At 51.7% G+C, this 26526-nt stretch overlaps 2 protein-coding genes, 3 non-coding genes and 1 pseudogene across 10 annotated transcripts; 1 reads left to right on the top strand and 5 right to left on the bottom strand.

The window, feature by feature from the left end:
• Positions 1-784: 784 nt before the first annotated feature.
• On the bottom strand, positions 785-6209 carry LOC142026242 (zinc finger protein RFP-like; annotated as a pseudogene).
• Positions 6210-7881: 1672 nt separating this feature from the next.
• LOC142026234 (E3 ubiquitin-protein ligase TRIM7-like) lies at positions 7882-18315 on the bottom strand. 6 transcript variants are annotated; one of them, XM_075019149.1, is made up of 9 exons: positions 17934-18315; positions 15064-16190; positions 13853-14271; positions 12219-12314; positions 10716-10946; positions 9921-10060; positions 9541-9656; positions 8840-8872; positions 7882-8511 (listed from the first exon to the last, which is right to left on the bottom strand). In XM_075019149.1, exons 3-9 carry the CDS (start codon positions 14267-14269, stop codon positions 8000-8002), a joined length of 1545 nt encoding a protein of 514 aa, XP_074875250.1. In that variant the 5' UTR covers positions 14270-14271; positions 15064-16190; positions 17934-18315; the 3' UTR covers positions 7882-7999. The 6 variants fall into 6 exon arrangements, with proteins under 6 accessions (XP_074875250.1, XP_074875251.1, XP_074875249.1 ...); XM_075019150.1 differs by having other exon boundaries at positions 15064-15214; positions 17934-17995; XM_075019148.1 differs by having other exon boundaries at positions 15064-16438; positions 17934-17949.
• On the bottom strand, positions 16913-16985 carry TRNAK-CUU (transfer RNA lysine (anticodon CUU)). The gene has a single exon. It is a non-coding gene; the product is annotated as a tRNA-Lys (tRNA).
• TRNAV-CAC (transfer RNA valine (anticodon CAC)) lies at positions 17285-17357 on the bottom strand. The gene has a single exon. It is a non-coding gene; the product is annotated as a tRNA-Val (tRNA).
• Positions 17541-17613, bottom strand: TRNAK-CUU (transfer RNA lysine (anticodon CUU)). The gene has a single exon. It is a non-coding gene; the product is annotated as a tRNA-Lys (tRNA).
• An 85-nt stretch (positions 18316-18400) lies between the features above and the next one.
• TRIM41 (tripartite motif containing 41) lies at positions 18401-26123 on the top strand. Its single transcript, XM_075019110.1, has 6 exons — positions 18401-19561; positions 21283-21378; positions 21825-22055; positions 22735-22757; positions 23506-23633; positions 24236-26123. The coding sequence occupies exons 1-6, from the start codon at positions 18632-18634 to the stop codon at positions 24751-24753; spliced, it is 1926 nt and encodes a 641-aa protein (XP_074875211.1). The 5' UTR covers positions 18401-18631; the 3' UTR covers positions 24754-26123.
• Positions 26124-26526: the final 403 nt, after the last annotated feature.

Here is a 26526-nt window from a genome sequence, read left to right as displayed (position 1 = left end):
CAGTAAAGAAATTTTTTCTAATACCCAATCTAAACCTCCCCTGGTGCAACTTGAGGCCATCTCCTCTCATCCTAATGAGTCCATGGGTCAGCAGTGGGACCATGCACCAAAGATATCAACCCCATATGGGGCTGCATTAGCAAGAGTGGAGAGGGGAAGGATTGTTCCCCTCCATCAGCACATGTGAGGCTGTATCTGTGTACGGGGACCAGTTTGGGCCTTCCCAGTACAAGGCAGGCAGCATCAGGCTGCCAAACGGAAGCCCAGGATGGATGGGGAGAGATTGGGATTATCCAGCCTGGAAAGGAGACGGAGCGAATCGCTTTCTGCAGCTGCCCAATGGGGTTAGAGAGAGGACAGAGCCAAACATGACATCTCTCCATGCCTGTCATTATACGCTTTTAATTGTTTAATTACCCATTTACGCTGCTTAAATGGAGGTCCTGGGCCCATAGTCATTCTTGCCCTGCTTTTATTTGCTTTCCTAGGCATCTACTTTTGGGGACAGGACAAGGACTTGATGGACCTTCATCTGAACCCCTGTGTCTGTTTTATATCCTCAAGGAAAAGGTCCAGTCTCTGGCTTGACTAAAGCCCAGTGCATCAGGGATCACATCGAACCAATGCCAAAAGGAGCAGTCCTGTTTCTGTGTTCATTCCCAGTTCTGACTGTTGTAACACCTGGAGCTGCAGAGGCTCATGGTGGAATTGGGACAAAACCCAGCCCCTCATTTGTTTCCCAGGAGTGAGTGGATGGGGTGTTGGTTTTGGTTTTTTTTTCCCCGTCCCTTGGGAAATGTCATGGTTTAAGGCCAGCCAGCAACTAGGCACCATGCAGCCACTCACTCACTCCCCACCTCCCAATGGGATGGAGACGAGAATCAAAAACCAAAAGTAACTCGTGCATTGAGATAAGAATGATTTAATGGCCGAAGTAAAATAGAATACTAACAATAATAATAATAAAATATAATAATAGTAATTAAAAGGAAGATAATTAAAAAAAAAAAAAAAAAGAAAACCCAAGAAAAGACAAGTGATCCACAGCGCAATTGCTCACCACCCACTGATCAATGCCTGAGCAGTGATCCACCCCTCCTGGCCAACTCCCCCCAGGTTATATACTGAGCATAACATTCTATGGTAAGAATGTCCCTTTGGCTAGTTCGGGTCAGCTGTCCTGGCCACGGTCCCTCCCAGCTTCTTGTACACCTGCTTGCTGGCAGAGCATGGGAAACTGAAAAATCCTTGACTTAGGATACGCACTACTTGGCAACAACTAAAACATCAGTGTGTTACCAACATTATTCTCACCCTAAATCCAGAACACACTGTACCAGCTACTAAGAAGAAAATTAACTCTATCCCAGCCAAAACCAGGACAGGAAAAAAGTTTAAAGAAGTTTGAAGCAAGCACTCCCCCTCACCAGGAACCATGGGTAGACCGCCTCCCCTTTGAAAGAAGCCTGCCGAAAAGCAAAGATCCGTGCCTTGCTCACAGCGTCAAAAAACACCACCCTCCCTTCCCGACAGTCCAAGCAGATTCGTATCCGCTGGGGGACACTGTGTAGGGTCAAGGGGGTGACAGTGGGATGGGTCAGAGCCTGGTACCCACTGCTGATGTGACACAGCGCCCATATGTCCTCTTCGGGCACCAGGGGTAAATCTGTCTCCCTCGGCACTGATTCCTTGGCCACCCCAACGGCCCACATGCCTTCTCTGCTGATCTCCACCTCCCAACAGTGCCAACCCGACGTGAAGCCCCTCGAGCCCAGCACGCAGGGATGGAATTTGAACCTCTCGGGGTTGGAGGGCAGCTTCTGCTCATACCGTCCCCACCGCACAATCTTGCAGTCTTCTGAGAGGTAAAGCTTGGCTTTGGCCGTGTTCGGGTCCAGCGTCACCTGTGCTGGAGGTGGAGAGAGAGTCAGGCTCATTGCAGCAGATTTTGAGGGTGTTTTTCTCTCCCTTCCCATCCATCCGATCCGGTTGGGACCCCTCCAGGCATTGCCTCATGGTGGGGCCAGTATGGGACAAGGAAGAAAGGAGGCAGCAGAGGAGTTTAGTTAATCATTGGGGCCAGCAGAGCTTGTTTTACTGTATTTTTTTATTTAATAGGCTGGATTGGTTGGGCACATGTTCGGTTCACTTACTCAATAAAGGAAGTTTGAACTCCAGTATGCCTAGAGGAAAGAGAAAGAGAAAAACGTGAGAGGCAGAAAGATAAATTGGTCTGATTCTGGATTTCTGCAAAAATCCAGAGTCAGGAACAATCTGGGGGGAATGTAGAGAAACTTGAGGAGGGAGAGAAGAAAAACAGGACTATACATATGAAATTCACCCACACACAGAGGGGCTGCTGCAAAGAAAATTAATACAATGATGCATTGGAGTGTGTCTCCGATGAGGAGCACGGGACAGCAGCAAGACACTATCTCCACGTACTTAATGTGAAATACGTGGGACTCAATGCAACAGGCAACAACAGCGGCAGCCAGGTAAAATCAGACTAACACTAGCTGCTTATTTCCAATCTCATTATTCAATCTTGAAAAAAAAAATCCCTCATTCAACAACCAGGATGTATTTCTTTCACATGGCTTCACTCCATCCCTCCCCACCAAGAAGCACAATCACATTTTCCTTTCCGGACCTGCACACCGTACCTTGAAATTTCTCCATAGACTCCTTGACATCTTTGGTTTTCTCTGTGAAATCACAGAATTTCTCTTCCAGCTCAGAGGAAATATTGAGTGACTGCGACCACATTTCCCTCTTGCACCTGGAAGGAAAGAGGATGTATTTATGCCTGGTTCTAGTTTGCTACTCAGTGTTTTATCAGTAGTCAGTGGGGAGAATTAGCAGAGGGAAGATGAATGGGTCTGCACCACATCGCACATCTTAGGCAGCAAATTACACATCATCACACATCACTCTTGTAGATGTTTATTGATCTGCATCAGCTGTGAAAGGAAGAGGTGGTTGTGTCAGGGCCCTAACGGGAATTAACAACCCTGAGCAGACCCACCCGGGACTCCATACCCCCCACCCATGGTCCAGGGGCTCTATTGAAGCTCAGCTCTGAAGCATTTAGCCCTTTTGCAAGCTGCTTCAGAGGAGTATCCATGCATGCCCATGGGCCCTGCTGATCCACCCCATGGGCTGCCGCCTTGGCTTGCCCCCAGCCCTGCCTTTTGCCCATGGACCTGCCTGTTGCTCTGGTCTACCCCCGGCTGTTCTTCCCAGCCCTGCTCGGCTCTCCTTGGTCAGGCACGTGGGATGGGGCTATGGCTGGTGACGTCTCTGTTCCCTGTATGGTTGTGTGCAGCTCCATAGGGAGCCACCAGCCCTTGCTGCCCCCTGACAACTTGTTCCAGGATGATGCTCATTTTTGTTATGCTGAGCTATTACCCCAACAATGGCTTAAGACTCTTCCCCAATATGGCCCCACCAGATATTCCCTTTGAGAGTATAGGAACCTGTGCTCTTCAGAAATGGAACCCTGTCCTCCTAGTTCAGCTCGTGCAGGTGACTGAGCCATCGGTGCTGGTACTTGTCTGAATTTATCATTAATTAAGTAGAGAGGAAGAGCCCTCCTTCCAAACCCCAGTGTCCTCAGTCAAGTCCAAAGGCTATACTGCAGGAGGGCCAACCTGTCCCTACATTATTTCTCCCAGTATCCTGCCACAAAGTTGCACTATTGTGGTGAAATTTTGATAGGAGAGGGACCACGTACCTGCTCAAGGTGGTTTTGATGTCCTAGATGAGAAAGAAAAAGAGATTTAGTGACCTGGAATACCTCCCCTTGGAGTACCAGGGTCCTGCTGTAATGAAGTCCCTCCCTTAGCATGTTGAGGTATAAAATCAAGAGCTAGAGACCAAGCTGGTGCTCAGCCAGTGCCTTCACAGAAGTTTGGGGTGCCTGGGGTCTCACCTTCAGGAGTTCACAGTCTGGCTGTTGGCATATCTTCTCCACCTCCTTGATCAGAGTGCCCAGGCTCGTGGTCTCCTCCAAAAGCCTGGTGAGGATTTCTTTATGTGCATTCATTATCTCCATATCCATCTTCTCCAGGTGAGCCAGCAGAAAGGACTCCTGCTCTTCCAGGAACTTGTGCAGCTGCTCATATTCGGTCACAATCTTCTGCTTTTCAGCTTCTATCCTCTTCTGCCAAGGGCAAGCCGAAGCAGGTAAAGGAAAGTAGAAAGTGGGACAAGACCATCAAGAGTCAACGGGGGGGTCATGCATTAGTGGGATCCACCAAAAAGATGCATTTGGGAAAGATACAAACCCACTCTACCTTCCCCACGCCCCTTGAGCATCACCCACCTATGGCAGAGAGGAAGAGGAGATGTTTCTCCTTTCTTCCCCCACCCTCTGCCAAGGAAAACTGATGGGTACCTACAGTGTAGTCCTGGACTCCGTCTTCTCTAGCCTTCACGGAAGATTGAAGCGCCTCGTGCTCTAATTTCAGAAGCTGCAGTTGGGTCTGAATTCTTTCCTGAGAGGAAAGAAATAAGTCCCTTGTTTCATGGCATCATTGTCTGCCATCAGAAGTAGACTCTTTGCTATTGCAACGCCAACAGTGCTTCCTGGTCCACAGCTGGCTTGAAACTCAATTCTGGGTCTTTCCAGCTTCTCTGTTGCAAAAGGAAACTGATATCAGGTTGGCCTGAGCTGCCTGCAGAGGCATTGTTGCTGGAAAGTACCTTGTGAGGTGTGAAGCCAGGCGAAAAAATAACTCAGCGCAAAGTTAGAGCAGGCTCATTCCAGATTGCAAGCAGGCCAGCTGAAGAGCTTTCACATCTAATGCCAGCTGGTCCACAGCAGCAGGAGACAGATGGGTCTGGCACCTGCATCTGCTGCTGATGTAAGAAAGTTTTGATCTCTGGAGGATGGCATTTTGCTGTGAGCAGGGTCATTTAGCTGGGAGAAACAACACCTTCATTTGAAAAGTGGGGGGGGGGGGGTGTCTTAGCTTAGTCTTAGGTCAGATGGTAGTAATTGGTGTAAAGCTTTTAGAATTAAAAAAAAAAAAAACAAACAAATAAGGAGCTGAGGATAAAGATCAGGCTTGGGGGGGCGAAGTCAATTTCTTTGGAAATTCAGTCACGGTTGCAATCTCATGGATTTTGGCATAATCTGCCATGCTCAGCAGAAACAATGGGGTACTCTTGACTGCTCTTGAAGTAAGTGTTGCAAAAGTTTTGTGACAACTGTGACTGTTTTGAGGCTGTTAACCTCCCCCTTCTTTTTTCTTCCTTTTTTTTTTTTTTTAAAACCAAGGTCAAGGAGATTTCAGGGAGCTGTGGGGTGGGAGAAAGGCTGAGGATCTCTTTCTTTTTTTCCTACTGATCTTCAGCATACCAGATCTTGATAAGGGACCCGCATCCTGGAGGAGAGTGCCATTTATAGCTGCTGGATAAACAAACCCTCATGAGGCTCAGTAAACCCCTGGCATTGCAAATTGTGAGGTTAAAAGGTTACATGGAGATTGTGGTGGTAAGAAATCACATGCGTCTGTTTCTAACTCTTCCCTCAGCCTCTGCTCATGGCTGAACCCTGGGGGAGATGATCCCTTGGTCCCCAAGAGCGTGGTGCTCCTATGTCCACCTCTTCCTCAGGGCAGGTAATGCCACCTCAATACTTGGAATCAAGAGCCAAGGATGGGTGAGTCCACAGGTGGTTTATCCCACAGCCCAAAGGCTAGACAAGTATCTGCGCCCATCAAGAGCAGCAACACCAGGAACTTCTGGCCCTTTGTGCGTCAACGTGCCCGAAAACCCCTCACCTTGTACTACCTGGCAGCCTCATCCACAGGAACCACAGAATGGTTACGGTGCACCTTGGACTTGTCGCACACCACGCAGATCAGCCTTTCCTCATCTTCACAGAAGAGCTTCAGGGCTTCCTGATGCTCCTTGCACAAGTTCTCCCGTTCTTCCACCTCTCTGACTGGTTGCAGGTTCAAGCTCTTGGCTATTTCGATGATGTTGGCCAACTCCCAGTTTGGTCGGATGCTCTCCTGGGGCACCATCTCCCTGCACCGGGGGCAGGAGAAGTTGGTGGTCAGTCCTTTCCAGTTCTGAGTGATGCACACCCGGCAAAAGCTGTGCCCACAGTGGATGGACACGGGGTCCTGGAAAAGTTCCAGGCAGATGGAGCAGGAGGCTTCATCCTGGAGGCTCTCCACAGACCTCCTGGCTGCCATGGAAAGCGACCAAGCTTGTTTCACTTTCAAATGATCAGGAAGGAGACAGATTTCTCTTCCTGATTCTAAGCCATTGGTTAAACTGAGATCCAGCCCCTTTCTAGGAGGGCTTTAGGCAATATATTTATTTATATTGCTCTGCCAGTGCTGGGAAGTAGCAGTTAGGTGGGGAGGAAGAGAATGGGAGGTGCCCATCCCATTTTGACCCTTTCCCAAAGGCACTGGTTTTTTCAGTCTCCGAAGCCTGTCCTTTGAATCAGTGGAGATCTGTGGATTTGGTGACTCAATAGCAGCTAGAACAGGAGTTTCACATCCTACTTAGCACCTAAGAGAGGTTGTGGTACAGCTGGGGTGGGACACCACCACTGGCTGAAAATCCTTCTGAGATATCAGGAGTGACGGGACCTGGCCAGGGCTTGGGGAGGACCTCAGCACCCTTCAGGACAGCATCTATAGACCTCTTTGGGAGGACTCTTGGGTGACCCTAAGGGTTCAAATGTGCAATTCACTCCAGAAGACATTTCTGCTGCTCCTGACCCCTGGGACAACAGCTTTGCCCTTTGGGTAAGGTGGCACATCAAACTAACACCCTGCAGAGAATGCTATGGATCAAAGATGCTCATGCATCCCTGGAGATTGCCGGTGCCTCCAAGACCTTGCAAGGTCCCAGCAAGTTTCTCTGATCTGCGGTGACATAGCTGAGAGCCTGGATTGATGCTTTTCCTTCCTTTTCCTGCTCTTTAAATGCCTTTACTTTCAAAGATTGTCGTTGTCCTGTCTTTCCAGCATCACTCATTTGCCATTGCCATTCAACTGGTTTCCAGTCCAGGTGGTTTTCAGAAACATAAGCAGAAAGAGTCATTGCTCTTCCCTCCCATCACAGCTGTGATGAAGCAAGAAAGGCTTTGTTAAGTGCTTTCATTTGAGCTTTACAAGAAAGAGGTCATGAGAGGGCAACAAAGCCACCAGGGTTTGCCATGCTGCTGGTGGCACAGCACCCTTTTCCCAGTTTCTCTCTAACAAGAAAGAGAAAACAGCCCTTGAAATATAGAAAGACACCTTAATACAGTCATTTTGCATATTAAAATGTGTCTAAAACTGCTTACTAAGCTTCCTGACCCAAATGTATATATTTAAATTGCAGAAAGGCAGAGTTCAAGATCTTTCTGTTTATCTTTACTCCTCTAACCCCTGATTTCTCCCACCCCACAGCTCTAAGAAAGGCAGCTGAAATCCATGGGGTTCAACACCAAAGCCTTAAAAGACATATGTTCTTGTCAATACTGTGCGGGTTTTGCCTCATGAGAGGTCTTGGTGGGAAAATAGCAGATATTGCACTTAATTCAGTGGTATCCTCTTTTCCTTTCTAGTAACTAAACCAGGAACCAGAGCCAGCTTCTTCAGCCCTGCAGGAACGTCACTGCTGAATGTCAAGGAAAGGAAAAATTGGAAAGGATGGGAGAAGAGTAGAAGGGATTAAAGCTGTGTCCCAGGGGCTGTTGCACAAATTATAGGCTTCATTTTCCTGCTCGTCCCAGGGTGATATTCCCTAGCAAAATCTTTGAGAGTACCCAAATGTTAAAAAATCCAGAGGTCTGCCCAAGACAATCCCTTCTCAACCTGCTGCTCTTGAAAGCCCCATGACAACGAGATTCAAAGTGGACACTGGGACTCATTTGCTCCACTTTATTCTTTACCATCCATAGAGTCCTGAAATATAGTGTGGTTTCCTGGATCAAACCAAAGGCTTGTCCAGAGCATGTAATGTCCATCTTGCTGCCCATACTGTTTCAGGGAACCAGCTGGATCTTGGACTCCCAAACCCAGAAGAAAGGCAGGATTTTCTCTCCATTGAAAGAAGTTGGAGGAAAAGCAAAAGCCAAGGTCTCGTTATCAGCATCGAAGAAAGCCACGTGTCCCTTCTCATAATCCAGAGAGACACGGATAGTCCTTGGCCTCCCATTCAGAGGCTGAACAGTTTCGAAGGAGGTGAAAGCTTGAAACCTGTCCCCACAGATGCCAACAGCCCAAATCCCCTGGGAAGGGTCGAGGTTAATCCAACCCTTTCTCCATGCCGAGTCTCTGGCCACTCCCACAGCCCAAAATCCCCTGCTCCCCAGCTGCACTTCCCAGTAGTGCCTCCCCACTGTGAAGCCTTCACAACCCAACACGGAGCAGTAGGTATCAAATCTCTGGGGACTGTTGGGCAAATTCTGGGGTGTTTCATCCCACCTTACACTCCTCCGGTCCTCGGAGAGGATGAGGTGGGGGTTTGCTGTGTCTGGATCCAGAGTCACGTTTGCTGATGGGAAAGAAAGCATGAGAGAAGGAAAACAGCATGTCAGAGGGAAGATGATGGATATTTCTCTCCATCTGCATCCTCTTGTTTTTTCCAGGGATGAAATCTTGGCCTGACCGAAGCTGTTTGGTAAAGGCTTTCTCCATTAAACCTTCCATGCAGATCTATTTAAAGGCTCTAATGATTTGTACTATTTCTAATTCTGATCAAAGGGGAACAGAAATTCATGTCACCAACCCACCAGAAAAGTGTGAATTCCCTGCTTTTGCTATCTTTTTTTTATTTGGGTCCCCTTTTTACCCCAGTATACCTCCAGTCTTGTGTGACTTACCCCATTGCACATCCAGTTCAACTGGGAGACTCTCTGGAATGAGAGAGGAGGAGAGAATTGCTGTTAGTTTGTTGATGAGGGAGAGGGAGTGTAGTAGAAATGGATAAATATGAGGAGGTGCACTTTTCTCCTTGCAAAACAAGCAAAATCACCAAGTGAACAAGTCCGGCTCATGGATAGATGGACCTTCAAACCCAATATGACCAGCTTTATGTGGCTATTTCCTTAATTCAGAGTTGACTGCACCAATTACTAATTGGAGATGAGAGAAGGGAATGGGACAGTTATCTGAACATGGAGAACAGTCTCAAAATAGCTCATTCAGGGTTTATGTGTGTATGCACCACCATCCATTTGCAATACATTGACTTTTCATGCTGCCTGCCTCATGGATGGCTAGACGTTACCTACAGCCTGTTTGGTTTAAATAGGACTGGAATCAAGAATTTGATTCATTTCCTTCGTATAGCTGAAGGGAGGGGCTTGCTCTAGTCCTTCACATTACTCAAGCATTCAGACGCATCTGCAAATACACCTGGGGATGCAGTTACCCTCCCTCTTCCAGCTCCAGCCCCAGATAGGAGGATTATTGAGTAACTCCTCATTAGTATTGCTTAGCTGGGGCTTTATGCTGGTAGTTGGCTAGTGTCCACTCTTTTCCAGCTGCAAAAGCGTGTTTAGATTTTCCCCTTCCTTTGTACCTTTGAATTTTCTCAGGGCTTCCTTCAGAATGATGTTTTTCTGAGATAAATCCTTGAGTCTCTTTTCCACTCTAGGGAACTTCTCTGTCAGTTGCTGGAAGGTCCTTGCTTCACACCTGGAAGGAGAAGACTTTTGCATTCCTTCCTTGCTGAATGAGCTATGTAGAAGCCCTGCTTAGAAAAGCTGCCAGGTAAGCTTATTTCTCCCCAAGCATCAAGTTGAGTCAGTTGAGACATTGCTGGGCATATCAGTGGTCCCAATGCCCCTGTGGAGGACACACGCTCACTCTGGACCTCCTCAATGGTGGATATTGGTTTTCTCCCGCTGGTGGGGATGTGATCTCAACCCAGGGCCATCTCCTCCCCAGCTTCTTCCTCACCCTGAGTGCTGGGGACTCTGGTAGAGAGGATAAACTCTTCCTGCTCCCCTGCTCATGTCTGCTTCTTGACATTGTGCTGGGGAAGACCGTCCCCTCTGGAAAGGGAGAGCCACATACCTGGTCAAGGCATTCCTGGCATCCTAAAGGAGAGAGAAGATGGGCATTAAATTTTGAGCAATCTTCAGGCCCCTTTATATCTCTTATCTCCCTCAGCTGTTGTTTGCAAGCGTGCTTTGCTTGTTTTAGATTTTCTTTTGCCAGGACGGAGCAAGATCAGGGACCTCTTGTACTCATCCAGTGGCCTGTTTAGTCCCTTCAATCTGGTCCCTGGCTAGAAGAAATGCTCAAACACAGCTGGTAGAATATCATATCCACTTCCAAATGCTGCTTCTGCTTGTGTCCTGCCTGGCATGGTCTCTTGGGGAGGGAAGGTGTGGTCCTTTCCTGAGTAGCCTCACCCTGGACTTAAGCCAGGATTCATTTATTAGCTCTTGCCACAATCATGCAAGATGTGCATCAATATCCCTTGCTTTGCCTGGGGTTGGGAGGGAAAGAGTTGGTGGATACTTCCAAGATGCTAATTCTGGGATCCTCCTCTTCATGGGTTGGATATGACCTAGTGTAGCTCATTGATATTGATATATAATGTATGGTATGGCTTCTTCATGCAATAAACATCTAAATAAACTACTCAAAATGTCAAGGCAAAGCAACTGGGGAGAGGAAGAATTGAGCACCACCTCAACAGCACATTCGGGGTGTTGCAAACTCCATCACCCGGCTCCTTGCCCTCACCTGCAGGGATTTATTCTCTGGCTGTGGGCTTATCCTTTCCAGCTCCTGAATGAGGTTGCCCAGGTGGGAGATCTCCATGGAGATCTTCCTGTCGTTCTCTGTCTGGGTCTGCACTATCTGCTTCTCCGTGTCCTCCAGCCACATCAAGAGGAGACGCTCTTGCTCATTCTGGAACTGGTGCAGCTGCTTAAATGCTGACGTGATTTTCCACCTCTCGGCTCTTGTCTGCTGCTGCAAGGAAGGGATGGGGAGGGATGAGAACAGAAGAAATCTGAGACCTGCAAAACCTGGTTAAATAAAACAGGAGCAAGGACTGGTCTTTGGCCCTGAGGCCAGTCTAAGTCCATAGCATGTGGCTCTGGGTCCCCTTTGAGCTTTGTGCGATGCCCTGTGGAGTCACAAAATACGCCTGGCCTTTTTAAGGGGTTGGTCTTATTTTTCAGCTTGAGAAACATGCAGGCAGTGTTGCTTCATGCTTTTCCCATGGCCTGGAGAAGACCAGGTGTTGCATGCAGGCATCTTTGAGTGTTTGATGGGACAAACCCTGCTGGGATAGTGTTTGAGGACACTGGGGTGAGAGGAGGATTCGATGTGGTGAGATCCTGCGGAGGCTGTTGAAAGTGGTCCCTGGCACGTGCAATCCCCCAAAACTCTGGATGGGACAGGACCAAATCCGGGCCAGGGACTGCGGCACAAGCAACCAGCAGCACGTTCATGGTGTTTTCCTTCTACCCCCGCTTTATTTAGCAGGAAAGCCATTGCCTGTCTCTGCTCACCTTCACCCCGGCAGCCTGCCTGCTCTCATGAAGCTGCAGTGAAACATCTGCTATGCTTTCTGCTTCTGCTTTTGAGGAAATCACCATCTCTCACTTCCTCAGAGCTACAGATCCATCCCCCAACCTCTGATAGCCCGAAACAGGGCTGGGAGGTGATGGAAACATCTGGCGATGTCTGCATCCGGATGCCCCAAGCTGCCACGAGAGCCACCACCCTCACGAGGACCCAGAGAGCTGTGCGGCAGCAGAAATGCCCCACTGGGGTCCGAGTTGGACACAAGCACCCCCGTGGACCTCATGCTTGATGTGGCTGACCCATCTCCAGGGCTGGGTGGCAGAAAGCAGCTCCCGGGGTGCAGCCATCTGCGGTGAGGTCTGAAGCACCATCACACCGACCCCCTCATGCAAATCTGCCCGGGAGGACCCACGTGTCCAAAACGTGGCTCAGCTAAGCTGCAAGCACCTCCCTACAACTCTTCAGAAACCACCTCGCTCCCCACTAGCATTTTGTGGCTGCCGATTTCCCCTCGAGAAACATCTGCACTTCATTCATGGGTGCCTTGCCAAGATGGAGCAAGTGAAAGAGAGATGGACCCATCTGGGTGGAGCAGCTGGAGGTGTTTTCCTCCTCACTGCAAATTTGGGTGCCAATCGGACATCTTTGAACCTGCACATCAGACCAGCAGAAGATCCCTCTGTGCATACAGCAGCAGCAGCAAGTGCCTACCAGATACTTTCGGCTTCTCTTCTCCTCAGTCAGTTTTAGTCCTTGGAGCCTTTCTCTTTCATCCTTGAGGCTCTTCAGCTTGCTTTGGATTTGCTCCTGGGCATAAAAAAAAATAATATTAATCTGCAAGTTGTTGGGGAGAGGGATGCACAACTTGGGAATATTTAAATATTCTTTATTCTGTTGCCCCTCTTCACCCCAGACCTTTTCTATGAAGCATTTTGTGAATGAAGAGTCAAATGAAGGCAGTATTTAATATTGCAGCCTCATTTACACCCCTGTTCTGGTCTTTGCCGGTTCCTTCTCCCAGTGTATTCGTGGCCAGTTATCGTCTGCATTCACCATAATCTGTTCAGCTTTGGTTGGCTCATTTTATCCCCTCGTGAGCATAACATCAATTTTTTTTTTTTTACCCTTAATCAGGTCCCCCAAATTGCTGCAACTTCCTATCATCTGCAGAATCAGTGTTTCTGCCCAAAGTTGTCACCTTCAGCTCCTTCTGCAGACCAACAAATAATGATTATGAATAGTGTCCTCAGAGTTTGTTTTTAGGAGGAGATAAATTGCACCTTAGAAATGCCTGGTTTTTAACATCTAAAAGACCCTCCCATGACAAACGCTGATGGACGTTTGCAGTGCACGCATCCCACCCTGACCCCCTCTTATTTTTTATCAGCTTATTTTCTCCCTCCTGCCCCTCACTTCTTCTTCCCCCCTGCCCATATCTTGTTTCACGCTCACAGCGTGACTAATGTCACCTTTCACCTCCCCATTCCCAGTCATTTCTTCCCCTGTGGGCAGGATGAAATGTCAGCAAGCTTCTTCCCCACAAGCACTAACTCCTCCTCCTCCTTCTGACCCCATCCTCCCTCAAGGGAATTAAAAATGCCTCCCAATGTCGTCGCGGTTATCCTGAGATAAATGCTCAGAAAGAAATTCCTTCAGGGAGAGATTTACAGCGGAAAGGACAACTCATCTGGGATTTCCAACCCAATTCATGCACAAAAATTAGCAGCAAGAGCCCTGCCTGTGCACAAGTGAGTGAAGGTGGGGTTCAGCTCTGCTAATTTGGGTATTTTCTATGAGCTACCGGCCTCAGCTTCCTTTGCGGTCCCCAGAGAGGGTGCCAGCAAATAAAGCAGTGGCTTTTTGTAAAGGGATCCAAGCTGATAAGGTCACCTTGAGAAGTTTAAATTGAAATCCTGCTTTGGAGGTCGCAGTGAAAATAAGGCTTTCATCAATTCATGCTGTCTGGGGGTGACCCTAAGAGTGGGTTTTGCTGGTGGGTTGGGTTTCATCCAGCACCCTGAAGTCTCTGCTTGCCCCCCCACATACCCCCAAGCCAAGCTGTGCCCCTCACCACGCGTCTGGGTGCCTGCAGACCGGGATGGCTGCATCAAATCCAGGCAGGGCTGGAGCCAAGGCAGCGATGCAAAGCAACCCCAACTAGATGACCTACCAGCTCAGCCCAACCTGCTACATCCCAAATCTTGGGAAATCTTACAGGGTTTTCTTTCCCCGTATCCTTGGGAAGGTGGAGAAGCCCCTGGCTAGAAGTCCTCAGCCTCCGGTGAGCCAAAAAAACCCAACCAACCCAAACCATCAGAGCGAAGCACCGCGCTGTGATTTCTTACTTTGCACTCCTGGGCGGCTTCTTCGATGGGGGCAACGGTGTGAGCGCGGTGAGCGTGGGAGCGGTCGCACACCACGCAGATGGCCGTCCGGTCCTCCTGGCAGAAGAGCTTGAGCGGTTCCTGATGTTTTGGGCACACGTTGCCTGCTCCAGCCACATACCCTGCCTGCATGCTCAGCTTCTTGGCGATCTCCGCCAGGTTCCTCAGCTCACGGTTTGGCCTAAATTTTCTTTTCTGGGCAATTCCTCGGCATTGGGGGCAGGCGAACCTCTGGTCGGATTTTCCTGAGCATCGCGTGATGCAGTCCCGGCAGAAGCTGTGTCCGCAGTTGATGGACACGGGGTCACTGAAATAATCCAGGCAGATGGAGCAAGATGCTTCTTTCTGCAGACTCTCCAGTGGGTTGCACTCGGCCATGGCTGAAGAAGAATGACACGATTACTTTCACTTCATTGAATTTTTTTTAAAATTTTTTTTTCTTTTGGCAGCAGCTGGGAATTTCCTTCTTGATTAGCCTTTGCTATCTGAACTGGGAGGTCTTGTCTGGAAAGTGCAGCCTTGTAAAGGATGTAAAATGAAAGAGGGGCGGAGAAAGGGGAATTTCAGGCTGTTTTCTGCGTGAAACACAGTTTTGCAACACCCCTGTGAAACCTGAGTCACTCCACAAAGTGTTTCAAGGTCTTCAAAAGTTTGCTGCTAAAGAGAAGAGGGAGAAGTTCCTCATCCTGACCCATAACCTCCGAGTCTCAAATAATGAGTTGACAGTGGGGAGCATTCAGCAGCAAGAACAGCTTATGGATGCCTCCGCTCTCTCCCTGCCCCTTGTCAGCATCTCTGTGCAGCCAAAACACAAAATTACAAGGTGGGGGGAACACAAAAACCCTTTCTTCCATCTTTTTCCCAGGTGTTTTTGAGCCCAGCTGGAGGAAGAGCTGTGGGGTTGATTGGCAATACCCAAGCTCAGTGCTGCTGCATATTCCGTATGGCAGAGCTCAGCACCCTCGCTGCTCATTTAGGAGGTGATCCCAGCCCACAAGAGGACAGGATGTTCCCATGTAACTGCCAGGACCGGCAACAAACCCAGTCTGAGGGATCTCCAGGTCAAATCCTGCCCAGACTGACTTAGCTCAGTGTCTATTTTAATCTTCAGCTGGGGCCGATCAGCTAGATCAGGTTAGACCCCTGCAATATATTTGTGCATCATCACATACCTCTCTCCTTCCTCTGTATGTGCCCAAGCTAAGGAGTCGCTGGTTTAATTGCAAATGAGAAATCTAAGCTTTGCTTTCTTCTTGGCCACCTCTGCAGCTGCAGCTCTGGCCACGCAGGACGCCTGCAACTCCGTGCAACTGTGAGAAGTGACTCGACAGCGGAAATGAATCATGCAGCACCAAAAAAAAAAAAAAAAAAAAAAAAAAAGAGAGAAGTGCTTCAGATCTCCTCAGCGAGATAAGTCAGGGCGTGCGCAGAGGGTCACCGCGGTCATTCCCTGCTCTGAGGTCCGGCATCAGGATTGGACCCATCCCGAAAGGGTTTTGGTCGAGATGCTCTTGTCAGACACTCCAGCAATAGGCAATTTTCCACCTGGGGGAAAAGCTTTTCCCATGCCAGAAATACTCCTGCCTACGTGTTCAGGGATGGGATCTCTATTCTCCAGTAACAGATAAATGTTTGTCTCGTACCTGCCCATGTGCTGTTGCCCACTGATGCAAGCGCTGATCCCAACCTTCAGCATCCTCCCCTGTGCCTCCGACCCGCAAATCCAACAATCCCACCTCTTTCAGCCAAAGGTTTGGTGAAATATTAATTAGCACCAGGCTCACAACAGGCTTATGCACAGCCCAACCCTCGGCAAAGCCGCACAGCTGGATGCCGGGTTTCAATGCTCAGCATTCAATTATCGGCAAGTCCACACTCCCCTTGTTTGCTGTACAAGAGTTTCAAAATCCTGGTCCATCCAGGTTTAAAATCTCCGTTTTTCTCCTCCCTGTAAGGGAAGGAACCTGGCATACTGCAAAGCCACGTCGGTTATTTTTTAGGTGATGAACGGTTTAACTATTTTTTCCAGTCCATTGCAGGAAATTAAGCTATGCTGACCAGTCTAAATTCACCACTATCTCCCTCCTCCTCTCTTTTTAAGATGAGCAAACTCGACCTCTTTCCAGCAGCTTCCCTGCCATCCTCCACCACTTCTGTTATCACCTGGGCCACCTCTGTGACCCCGTGGCTCATTACCACTAATTCAAGGTGATTTGAAAACCTCTAATTCAGCTGAGAAGATGTCGATCTCCTTTTTTCCCCTCTGCTGCAGCCGTAATTTTGACACCCGGTGTGGTACCTGTGATTATTATACATGGTACTGGTCAGTACCTATGGATGAATTAACCATAAGGTCACAGCAAGTCCTTTTCATGAAGGCTAAAATAAAATAAAATGTCCTTTTCCGTTTGTCGCAAGCTCTTTGGGGTCTCTGCAGAATAGCAGGTTTTTTATATCATCTGTGCAGCTGCTACGATGCTGCAGCTCTTGCTTTCCTCAGGCATTGACTTTGTGCATCAATGTGAGCTCTTCTGCCTTAGGACTTCTCTAAATTATGAGTTTAAAAAAAAAAAGTATACCTCTAAAAACCTGAGACGAAGACAAAGCAAAAAAAAAACCACCTAAGGAAATGAATGTAGAGGGGAAAAAGTGGCAGCGAGGGGAATTCTCACTGCAGTTCTTTCTGCTTCAAAAAGGGAATAAGAAATAGGCTGCGAGGGGGGCCCGATTCCCTTTGTGATGGGAATTGCACTTTGAAACTTAGATAAAGGGCAAATGAGGGGAAAAGGGCTGTGATCCTAACTTAAAGGAAAAATGGAAGAAGGGCTGTGATCCAAATCTAAATAAAGGAAAAATGATGGAAGAAGGGCAGTGCTTGTCACAGCGACTGGTTCCAGATCTTTTCCCTCCTTCAGCAAAACCCAACCCTTTGCTTTTAACAAAACCACGAATTGTTGCGGTTCAGCCGCTTATCCCGAGTGGGTTTTGGTGGGAGGGATGTAGTTTTGTAGAAAAATGATGCGCCCAACGTGGGGCTCGAACCCACGACCCTGAGATTAAGAGTCTCATGCTCTACCGACTGAGCTAGCCGGGCTGGTGGTAACCTGTGCCCCCCCCCGATCACAACGGGCCCCGCCGCCCCCGGGAGCGGAGCCGCGTCTCGCAGCGATCGTGGCCATTAACGGTACCGGGAGCCGGTACCAGGAGCCCGCACGGCCCCGGGAAAGAGCCGCTCCCCGAGGAACCGGGGGCGGGGGGGGGGCGATTACCCGTGTATTACCGAGGGGGGGGGGGCAAGGCGTTTGTAAGAGCTAAAAGTGGTTGTGTGAGGGTGGGGAAAAAGCAAAAAAGGAGTTGATTTTTAACAAAAAAAAAAAAAAAAAAAAAGAGGAGTGTTTCTGCCCGGTTTCGAACCGGGGACCTTTCGCGTGTGAGGCGAACGTGATAACCACTACACTACAGAAACGCGGTATAAAAGCGTTTCCCCCGCGGGGCTACGACCGTGCAGGCCCCTCCGGTGCGGCGGGCACCGAGGATCGGGGTCTCGCCGGGGGCTCCGCGGCTCCGGCGGAGGGAAGAGTCCGGTGGGGGAGGAAAAAGAGACACGGGGAAGGAGCAGGGATGGTTTAAAAAAAAAAAAGTGTAAGGGCGCCCAACGTGGGGCTCGAACCCACGACCCTGAGATTAAGAGTCTCATGCTCTACCGACTGAGCTAGCCGGGCTGCGGGGGGAGCGCTCGCCCGCCCCTCAGCTGGCGCCCCAAGCAGCCACGCCCCGCTCCCCCGGAGGCCCCGCCCACGCCCTTCAGGCCCCGCCCCTACAACGCCGGCTCGGCCTCCTCCCCCCCACCCCAGACCTCCCAAAGCAAAGAGTTGGCAGGGTAGACAAGCCCGCCGCGACCACAGAGACTACGGGGCCACCGCGGCCTCCGTCGCCGCCTCCCTCCGCGCTGATTGCACGGACAACGGGGAGCCTCGGTTCCCGCGGCAACGGGAGGAGGCCGCCAAAGCTCCTCCCGGCCCGTTTACCACCTGCCCGCTACCTTAGCAACGGCTCCGCCGGCGCCTAGCGCGTCACTCCCGGTCAGGTGCCACTAAAAGGGGCGGGGCTTTACCGCGAGAGACCGGAAAGCGGAAGCGCGCGGCGTTTCCCGTCCGTTGGCGGAGCACCTCACCATAGAGAGGCAGCGGCAGCGGGGGCGGGAGAAGGGATAGAGCGTCTTCCCCGTCTCCGGGGCCGGGGTCGGCGAGCAACGGGGCAGCGGCCTAACCGGGGCGGCACCTGGGGGCCCGTTTGGGCTGAGGCCGAGGCCGGGCCCGGCGGCGGGGGAACGTTGTGTGGGGAGCGGTGAGGCCTAGAGCAGGCCCCGGTTGGCGGGGGAGGGTGGTTTGGGGGGTGGCGTTAAGGAGGAGGAGTGAGGCCTCCACCGGAGCCCGGTTGGGCCTTGGGGTGTCGTGGGGTGGGGAGCGGGGTCAGGCCCGGTTGGTGGGGGCAGGAACGGGGCCAGTCCCCCGTTTTGGGGGGACGGGGGTGGGGGTAGAGCAGTGCCCGGCCCTGGAGGTGGAGGCGGGGTGGGGGGGAAGAGGAAGCGACACCGCAAAGCTTTGGTGGCATCTGGGTGGGGACCGGCCACCCTTCTGGGTTGGAGCTGGTGCCCACCCCCGCATAGGGAGTAGCCGGGGGTCGACAGGGAGCTCAGGGCCCCGTGAGGAAGAGCAGAACCTCTCGGCTTCCTCCTCCATGGCAGCCACAGCGGTTATAGGCGATGGGGTCCCTTCGGGGGGCTCCAGCGGGCGGCTGAACCCAGTGGAGACGCTGCAGGAGGAAGCCATTTGCGCCATCTGCTTGGACTATTTCGTGGACCCCGTTTCCATTGGTTGCGGGCACAATTTCTGCCGCGTCTGCATCTCGCAGCTGTGGGGTGGTGAAGCCGAGTACGAGGTGGCCTCAGGGGCCGCGGTGGTGGGCGGTGGAGAGGTGGGGATGGGCGACGTGCTAGAAGAGGATCTGGAGGATGAGGAGGATGAGCTGGATGAGGACGAGCTGGATGTGGAGCAGGAGGAGGAGGAGGACGGTGGTGCAGAGGAGGAGGAAGACGACATGTGGAGTGAGGAAGAAGACGACACCGACCTGTGGGAAGATCCCGTGGAGGAGGACATGTGGGACGGTGGGGTTGGGGGAGAGCTTTACTTTGGGGACGAGGACTATGACGAGGATGTGATGGAGGAGGAAGACGTCGAGGAAGAGGAGGAGGTGGAAGAGGAGGAAGAAGAGGTGCAGACACCTCCTCCCCCTGTCCTGGCCACACGGCCTCGACGCCTCCAGACCTTCACCTGCCCGCAATGCCGAAAAACCTTTTTCCAGAGGAATTTCCGACCCAACCTTCAGCTGGCCAACATGGTGCAAATCATCCGACAGCTGCACCCGCACCCCCAGCGCCTTGCGCCACCCGCTGCCGGTCCCTCAGTTTCGGGAGCCGCAGTGGGGGTCCCGGGGGTCCTGGTAGCAGTGGGGGGTCAGGGACCACCAAACTTGTGTGAGAAGCACCAGGAACCCCTCAAGCTTTTCTGCGAGGTGGACGAACAAGCCATCTGTGTGGTGTGCAGGGAGTCGCGGAGCCACAAGCATCACAGCGTTGTTCCTCTCGAGGAGGTCGTGCAGGATTACAAGGTACGAAGGTTTCGGGGTCAGGATAACGGGGTGGTTTGGGGTTGTTGGGTTTTTTGGGGGGGGGGGGGGGGGGGAAGACAGCTGTCGGTGCCAGTAGGAGCTGACGGCGCAGGCTGGGTCGTGCTGGCGGCAGGCAGACGGCGTTGGGTGGTTGGAGGCGGCGTACGGGTGGGTCTTGCTGGGCTGGTTTGGCGAGCAGAGGGGGGTTGGGGACAAACGGGCTGCGTGGGTTGGGGTGCAGGAGGCCGGGAAGCCACAAAGCTGGCGGCTGGGTTGGGTTTGGATGGGGAGGGTCTGGTTAACCACAGAGAGGGAGGTTTGGGGACCAGGCGGTAACAGTAATGAAGGCAAAGCTAGCTGGACTGGGGAGAAATCATCCTGTCGAGGAGCTCAGCTGGTCCCGCTGGGCTGGTTTTGGGTGAAACCCCTCCGGGCTGCGGCGGGTTGAAATGAGCACCCACGTTGTGGTGGGTCCATGCTTTACAAAGCCCTTTCCAGGCGGCTCTCCAGCTCGCTCAGCCCAGGCGGTACCTGCCTGAGGGTCTTCAGAGCCTGACCCCGAATCCCCAGCAGCAGAGATTCTTCGTTAGGGGTTTTAACGGGGCAGCTTTCCTGTCTCGAAGGCATTGCTTCCCGCTTGGGTGAGACCTGGAACCCTGAAACCAAGCACGGCGGGGATGATGCTCGCTGGGCCCTTCAGGCTGCTGCTGACTTCATCTCTTGCGGCTTCGGTTTCTCTGCGAGGTCATGTCTCGCTTTTTGGGGTCTTCTGGAAGAAAGGAGTGTGTTTTTTGGTTCATTTAATATCCAAAGGTGTCTTGGAGGAGTTGCTGCCGCACGTGGTCGCATCTCACCTCATCCTCCCTCGCTGGAAGCTCTCTGGAGCTCTGGCCGTGGCGATATATTGGCAGCTCCCGTCGGAGTTGGCACCCTTTGAGCCCCTTGAGGTTTTGGTGGGTGTTTGGTAGCCAGGAGGAGGCTTGGGGAGATGGAGGTGGTTTGGGGTGGGGGGAAGGACAGCGATGGGGTGTATCGTCCCTGCGTCAGGCTGTTTTGTGGTGGGTGTTGGAGCGTGGCCGACAGTGCTGTTTGCTCTTGGGTCGTCTCAGTTTTCCCCTTTCCTTTGCTGTGGGAAAGACGCTGCAAATACTTGAGGAGGCAGAAAAATTAAATTTCTAAAAGGCAGAGCTGTTTGTGAAGGGCAGAGGGAGCATCCTGGGAGGGCGGCAAGTCAGAAGTGGTTGATTTTTTGGGAAATGCCAAAGCTTATTCAGCACAGGGAATCACGACTGATGAAGCAGGTAGCGGTTTCATCACTGGCTTAAGCTGATCTAGGACCACGCTGCTACTGAAAGGCGCAGCCTGAAAAGATGGTCTAAGCCTGCCCTAGGTTTGTGCTGACTTTAGGAGCACAGATCCCTCTCTGGGTCCTGATCCCAACCCAGCGGGATGCCTGTGCGATGGCTCGAGCCACACATCAAATAGTCTGCGCTTGGTGACTGTGGATCTGGTGTTTGCGGATGTTCCCCGATCCAAGTGGGGCAGGGGTTTTGGCTTTCTAATTAAAACTAACTCCCAGAACGAGCGCTTATGGAAAGTGGTCTGAAATCTGGGTGGGAGGTTTTGTTCTCAGCCCTGCCATGGAGGTAGGGACCAAAAGTGGAGAGGAAGGAGGGGATTGCCTGAGCCAAGGATGCTTGAGATGCATTTCTTTCTCTCAGAACAAACTCCAGAGCCACCTGGAGCCGCTGAAGAAGAAGCTGGATGCAGTCCTGAAGCAGAAATCCAACGAGGAGGAGAAGATCACGGAGCTGAGGGTAAGCGCCAGCTGCTCCTGGCGCAGTGGATGATCCCGCACATGATTCCTTTCCAAACTTATTCATTTCCCATTTCTCTTGCCTTCCACTTTTCACCCTGCCAAAAAATAATCAGCCCTCAGCTAAGGAGGACACTGAAATGCCAGCACTGGGAGGATTTCCTGGCCTGAAGTCTGGTGAGGGGGATGAGCAGGGGAGCTTTCCCCCCCCCGCCTCTGCCTTGCAGATACGAGCTCTCACAGAGGTGTTGCGGTCCCTTTGCTGCAGTCGTTGGGATCGCAAGGGCTGGAAGTTGTTTCCCTGCTGAATTAGAGCTTAATTAGGGGGGCAGTTTGTGCCTGAATGCATTGTGGGAATTGGTAGCCTGGGAGAGAGAACAAATTGATGTCCTTTGGGTCTGCTACTTGGGCTAAGGATGCCTTTTCTCCCTCTTTCCCGCTCTGCAGGACAAGATGAAGCTGGAAATCAAGGAATTTGAGTCGGACTTTGAGCTGCTGCACCAGTTCCTCATCGGGGAACAGGTCCTGCTCTTACACCAGCTGGAGGAACGCTATGAGAGCTTGCTGGCCCGTCAGAGCAGCAACATCAGCCAGCTGGAAGAGCAGAGCGCTGCCCTCAGCCGGCTCATTGCCGAGGCAGAGGACAAGAGCAAGCAGGACGGGCTGCAACTGCTTAAGGTTTTTTGGTTTGGGTTTTTTTCGGGAAAAGGGGAGAGTCGTGATCAGGGATTCCAGGAGGATCCCTGCTGCCATGCCGGGCGAGGCCTCTCTTAGATGTTTTTGAACCTTCCCAAAGAGCTGTAAACTCGGATGATTCACGTAGTTGATCTCTGGACCATGAACCCTCGCTCAGCTCTGTGCTGGCAGCTGTAGGAACTCTGGCCCTGCTTTATGGCGAGGAGATAATGTTAGCGGGTGAGAATTAAGCAGAGCTGCCAAGAGGGGAGCAAACCTTGCTTCTAAAAGGGTCTTCCTCACGGGAGAGTGTCCTTACCCGATGGCTAGATCCTTCCCCGTCCCTCCGGTCAGGGATCCCGCAGTGTCTGTGGGACCACAGAGGGGAAAAATGGGATGCGCCAAGAGATTTGGGGCTTGTTAGGGTGCCTGTATTAATGGGAAAAGCCTCTACCAAGGGGTGAATCCATGGGATATGTCTCTGTGGGATATTCCCATCACCTGACCATGGGATAGGACTCATCCTGTCTGTTGGGGTGGTTGGCTCGTTGCAGCTCGGCTCGGTGCTGAGCTGTGGCTGCTAAGAGGATTTAGTGTGAGCCACGGTGGGATCGGCCTCAGTCCTCCCTAATCTTTTCTTTCTCTTTCTCCCCACTTCCCACCCCACTGCCTCCTTTTGCAGGACATCAAAGGCACTTTTATCAGGTCAGTGACTTGCCGTTGGCATCTTCTGGCTGTAAATAGCTTTTGTGGGGGGAAAAAAAAAAAAACATGAGTTTTTGTTTTAAACCTCGTGCGGTGGTGGGCTCTTTTCCAGGCCGGGGTTGGGTAAAGCGAGGGAAAGCTCGGTTATGTCTGATGTCAAAACAAATGTGATGGTGGGAACTCCTGGCTGATGTCCCAGCGGGGTAGAAATGGGATTTTGGGGGATGACTGGGGACCTACGGGAGAGGAGAAAGGCTGGGAAGAGATCTCGGAGTCCCTCACAGCACCTGGCAGCCGCTTTTTTGGGAGCGGAGCTGGGTGTGCCTGTGCAGACCTCATGCCCTGGGGAAGCAGGAGCCTGCTGGTAAGTCTGGAGGGATGGTTTATTTTGGTTCCTGCCCCCCCCATCTTTAAATCAGGCAAAAAGCTGCTCTTCTAAATCAGCCCCCAGCTGCTTGCCAGCAGGTAATGGGGCTGTGTCGGAACATGGTCCAGCTGTCCCCAGTGCTGGGTGGATGCAGTTCCATCCCTGCCCAAAATTCGGCCGCTTCCTGCGGCCGAGACAGGGTGGGGACCGCTGGCTGTGCCAGCGTAACCGGTTCGGCCGATCTCTGCCCTGCTCTGGGTTTTTTGACTGTGTGCAGGGCATCCAGTTTCTCCTGTTGTGCTCAGGGGGCAGGTAGAAACACACCAAATCCCCACCTTTTTTTTTTTTTTTTTTTTTTTTTGTTCCCCCCTCCCCCGGCAGATGCGAGAACATCAAATTCCAGGAGCCCGAGATGGTGCCGGTGGACATGGGGAAAAAATATCGCAACTACTTTCTGCAGGACGTGGTGATGAGGAAGATGGAGAAAGTCTTCAGTAAAGTCCCTCACGGTGAGCGAGACCTTGCTCCTCTGCCCAAGGGGATGATGCAGCTTCTCAGGGAGCTCCTGGGGAACAGACGCTGGTCCTTCCCCACCCTCCCAGGCTGGGATCTCTTGTGTATCCCCAGGCTTGTTGGGGTTCCCCCCACTCCAGCTCTGCCTCCCCACATTTCCACCCCCTTTTTCTGCCAGTTCCTTCAACACTGGCCTCTTCTCTCCTTCCTCTCCACGCTTTGCCCCGTCCTTTGATCTTGATTGTCCCCTAACATGGCTGTCTCCTCTTCCCATCCCCAAAGCAGAGCTGGATCCAGAGTCTTTGACAGCTCTGTGTGAGGCTGGGATGGGACTTAGCCCAGAGTTAAAAGAAATTGGGGGATTAGAGGAGTAAAAAGAAACTGGGGGGGTTAAAGAGGTTTAATTCTATCCCAGCCAAAACCGGTACAGACCCACAGTGCGGGCTATCAGTCACGGTAGCCACTGGTGCTGCTGGTATGCATGGGGGTGAGGATTTGGGGATGGGAGCTAAGAGAAGGGGAAAAAAATCTTGGGATTGGGATCTACGGGGAGATAGGGGTGACCAGCGGCCCCTCAACGTCCCCGTCTCCCTTCCAGCTGATGTGACCCTGGATCCCGACACAGCCCACCCTCGCCTGAGCCTCTCCCTGGACCGACGCAGCGTCAAACTGGGCGAACGACGCCAGGATCTACCGGACAACCCCAAACGTTTCGATTCGGATTATTGCGTGCTGGGTTCCCAGGGCTTCACCACTGGCCGTCATTACTGGGAGGTAGAGGTGGGAGGCCGACGAGGTTGGGCGGTAGGCGCAGCCCGCGAAACAGCTCGTCGCAAAGAGAAGACAACGGGTCCTCACCAGAAACGAGAAATTTGGTGCGTGGGCACCAACGGGAAGAAATACCAGGCGTTGACAGCCACGGAGCAGACAGCCCTGTCGCCCAGCGAGCGGCCCCGACGCTTTGGCGTCTACCTGGACTACGAGCGGGGTCAGCTCTGTTTCTACAACGCCGAAAGCATGACCCACATCCACACCTTCAACGCCTCCTTCCACGAGCGCATCTTCCCTTTTTTTCGCATTTTGGCCAAGGGCACCCGCATCAAAATTTGCGCCTGACCGGCACCTCCCTCGCCCTCCCTGCCGGTCACCTCTTCCTATGCCGGATCCGGCCTTGCACACAGCCACGCTCTTTTCCCCCCAGCCCCTGCCTCCCCTCAATCCCTCGGATCCCGTTTTTGGGATCCAACGCTGCACTTGTCGTCTTGTACCTGCTTGCTCACCCCAACCTCCTGCCAGCTCTGCCCCAGGATCTCGCTGCCGTGCCGATCCGAAGCCGGTTTGGTTTGGGACAGGGATGGAGCCGCCTCAGAAGTGTTTTTCACTTTGGCTCCTGCTGCAAGGAGCCTCTCTCCCCCTTTTCCCGGTCGACACCTAAAGCTTTCCAGCTTTCCACTTGTTTTCCACCCACAGTTGAGTTTTGAGGTGCGTTTCGGCTCCCTTCAGACACAGGGGTCCACATGTTGGGGGGGAGCGAGTGCTCTTGGCTTCTTGAAACTCCCGTCAGTCATCTTCCCAAAAATCATTGGCTTTCGTATCCCGGTTGCACCAAGGTGCCTGCGATTTCTTGGGATTCACCTTTTGAGCATTTTCAGACCCCAGTCGGGTGTTCAGACCTGGAGTCAGACCTGTTTTGACCTGCAATGTTGTTTCCTTGCCTTCCCTCTTTTTTTTGGGGGGGGGTTGGGGGTGTCTCTGATCTAACACACACCCTCCTCCCCACCATTCCCTTTGTAACCATTATCTTGTGGGCCTGGCACTTTATTGGGGGCTGAGGAGGGTGCAAAGAGCTGGTCTCCTCCTCCAGAGCCGGAACATCCCAGCCATGGGGGTAGGAACTGGCCTCCTGTTTTCCCCTTGCAGCTTGAGAGCTCTCAGAGATGGGGGTATTTATTTTCTCTCCCCCCCCCTCCCCCCCCCCACTTTATTTTGTTTTCTCAGCTGCTCTTGAGTTTCCAGCTGAATCCTGTCCCATTTGAGAGACTCTTGACCGCACCAGTTGTGTTTTATTCTTCTTTTTGTTGGTGGATTGGTATTATTTTTTTTTCTCCTGTTGGCATTACAGAGCTAGTTCAAAATATTTTTGGCTAAAATGAGAATTAAATGGAGATTTAGTTTTATGAAATGTTAAGAAATAATAATAAAGAATAAGGTTGTAAACCTGAGTCTCTGGCTTACTGAGGAGGCTTGGAAGATCTGGGAGCCGTTTCCAAACAAGTCTGATTTAAATTGTACACCAGAGTTGGGGTCCAGGTCCACCACAACCTGCCTGGCCTTCCTGTTACCCCATCATCCCAGTAAGCAGATGCCCTTTTAATCTTGCCTTGTTAAATCTAGACCTAATCCTTCCTAATTAATTAGGTCATGCCCAGAGCTGTCTGTGTCCATATCTGTTGCTGAAGCGGCTGACTTGTATCCGCCTTGAGCCCATGATGGGCAGCATGCAACAGCGTCACAAAGGGACCAAAGTCTCTTCCAGTTCAGTGACACTGGCAGGTCTACTGGCCAGGAAATGGCAAAAAAAAAAAGTCCTGAATCTCTAGAAAATGGCTGTCTGTGCATGGGTGTGGGGCCTGGAGGCTCCTGGCTTGAGAAGTTCCATGTGAAAAACCTCTCCGTTAACGGCTGCTCTGAAAATCCCCAGTGGACGACGATGCCCTGAAGGTCTCGCTTTCATAACCACTGCTGCTGTTTAAATTTATCTACTTTCTGGGTTTTTCTTGGGAATTGCATTTGTTTTCCCAGGTCCGCAGGTTTTTCACAGCGACACCATGTGTGGGAGAATACCAAGTCCCCTCGTTAGCCAGGACAGAGAAGATCTTCCGAGCCCCA

Source organism: Buteo buteo, chromosome 32 (assembly GCF_964188355.1).
Source record: "Buteo buteo chromosome 32, bButBut1.hap1.1, whole genome shotgun sequence".
Taxonomy (NCBI): Eukaryota; Metazoa; Chordata; class Aves; order Accipitriformes; family Accipitridae; genus Buteo; species Buteo buteo.
This window is presented reverse-complemented; position numbering and strand designations above follow the sequence as displayed.

Coding starts and splice junctions, on each gene's coding strand:
- TRIM41 (XM_075019110.1), top strand. CDS start 18,632: ATGGCAGCCACAGCGGTTATAGGCGATGGGGTCCCTTCGGGGGGCTCC. Junction 19,562..21,282: donor AGGTCGTGCAGGATTACAAG/GTACGAAGGTTT, acceptor TCTTTCTCTCAG/AACAAACTCCAGAGCCACCT. Junction 23,634..24,235: donor CTTCAGTAAAGTCCCTCACG/GTGAGCGAGACC, acceptor TCTCCCTTCCAG/CTGATGTGACCCTGGATCCC.
- LOC142026234 (XM_075019149.1), bottom strand. CDS start 14,269: ATGGCCGAGTGCAACCCACTGGAGAGTCTGCAGAAAGAAGCATCTTGC. Junction 12,315..13,852: donor AAGCCGCCCAGGAGTGCAAA/GTAAGAAATCAC, acceptor TTTTATGCCCAG/GAGCAAATCCAAAGCAAGCT. Junction 9,657..9,920: donor CAGAGTCCCCAGCACTCAGG/GTGAGGAAGAAG, acceptor TTCTCCTTCCAG/GTGTGAAGCAAGGACCTTCC.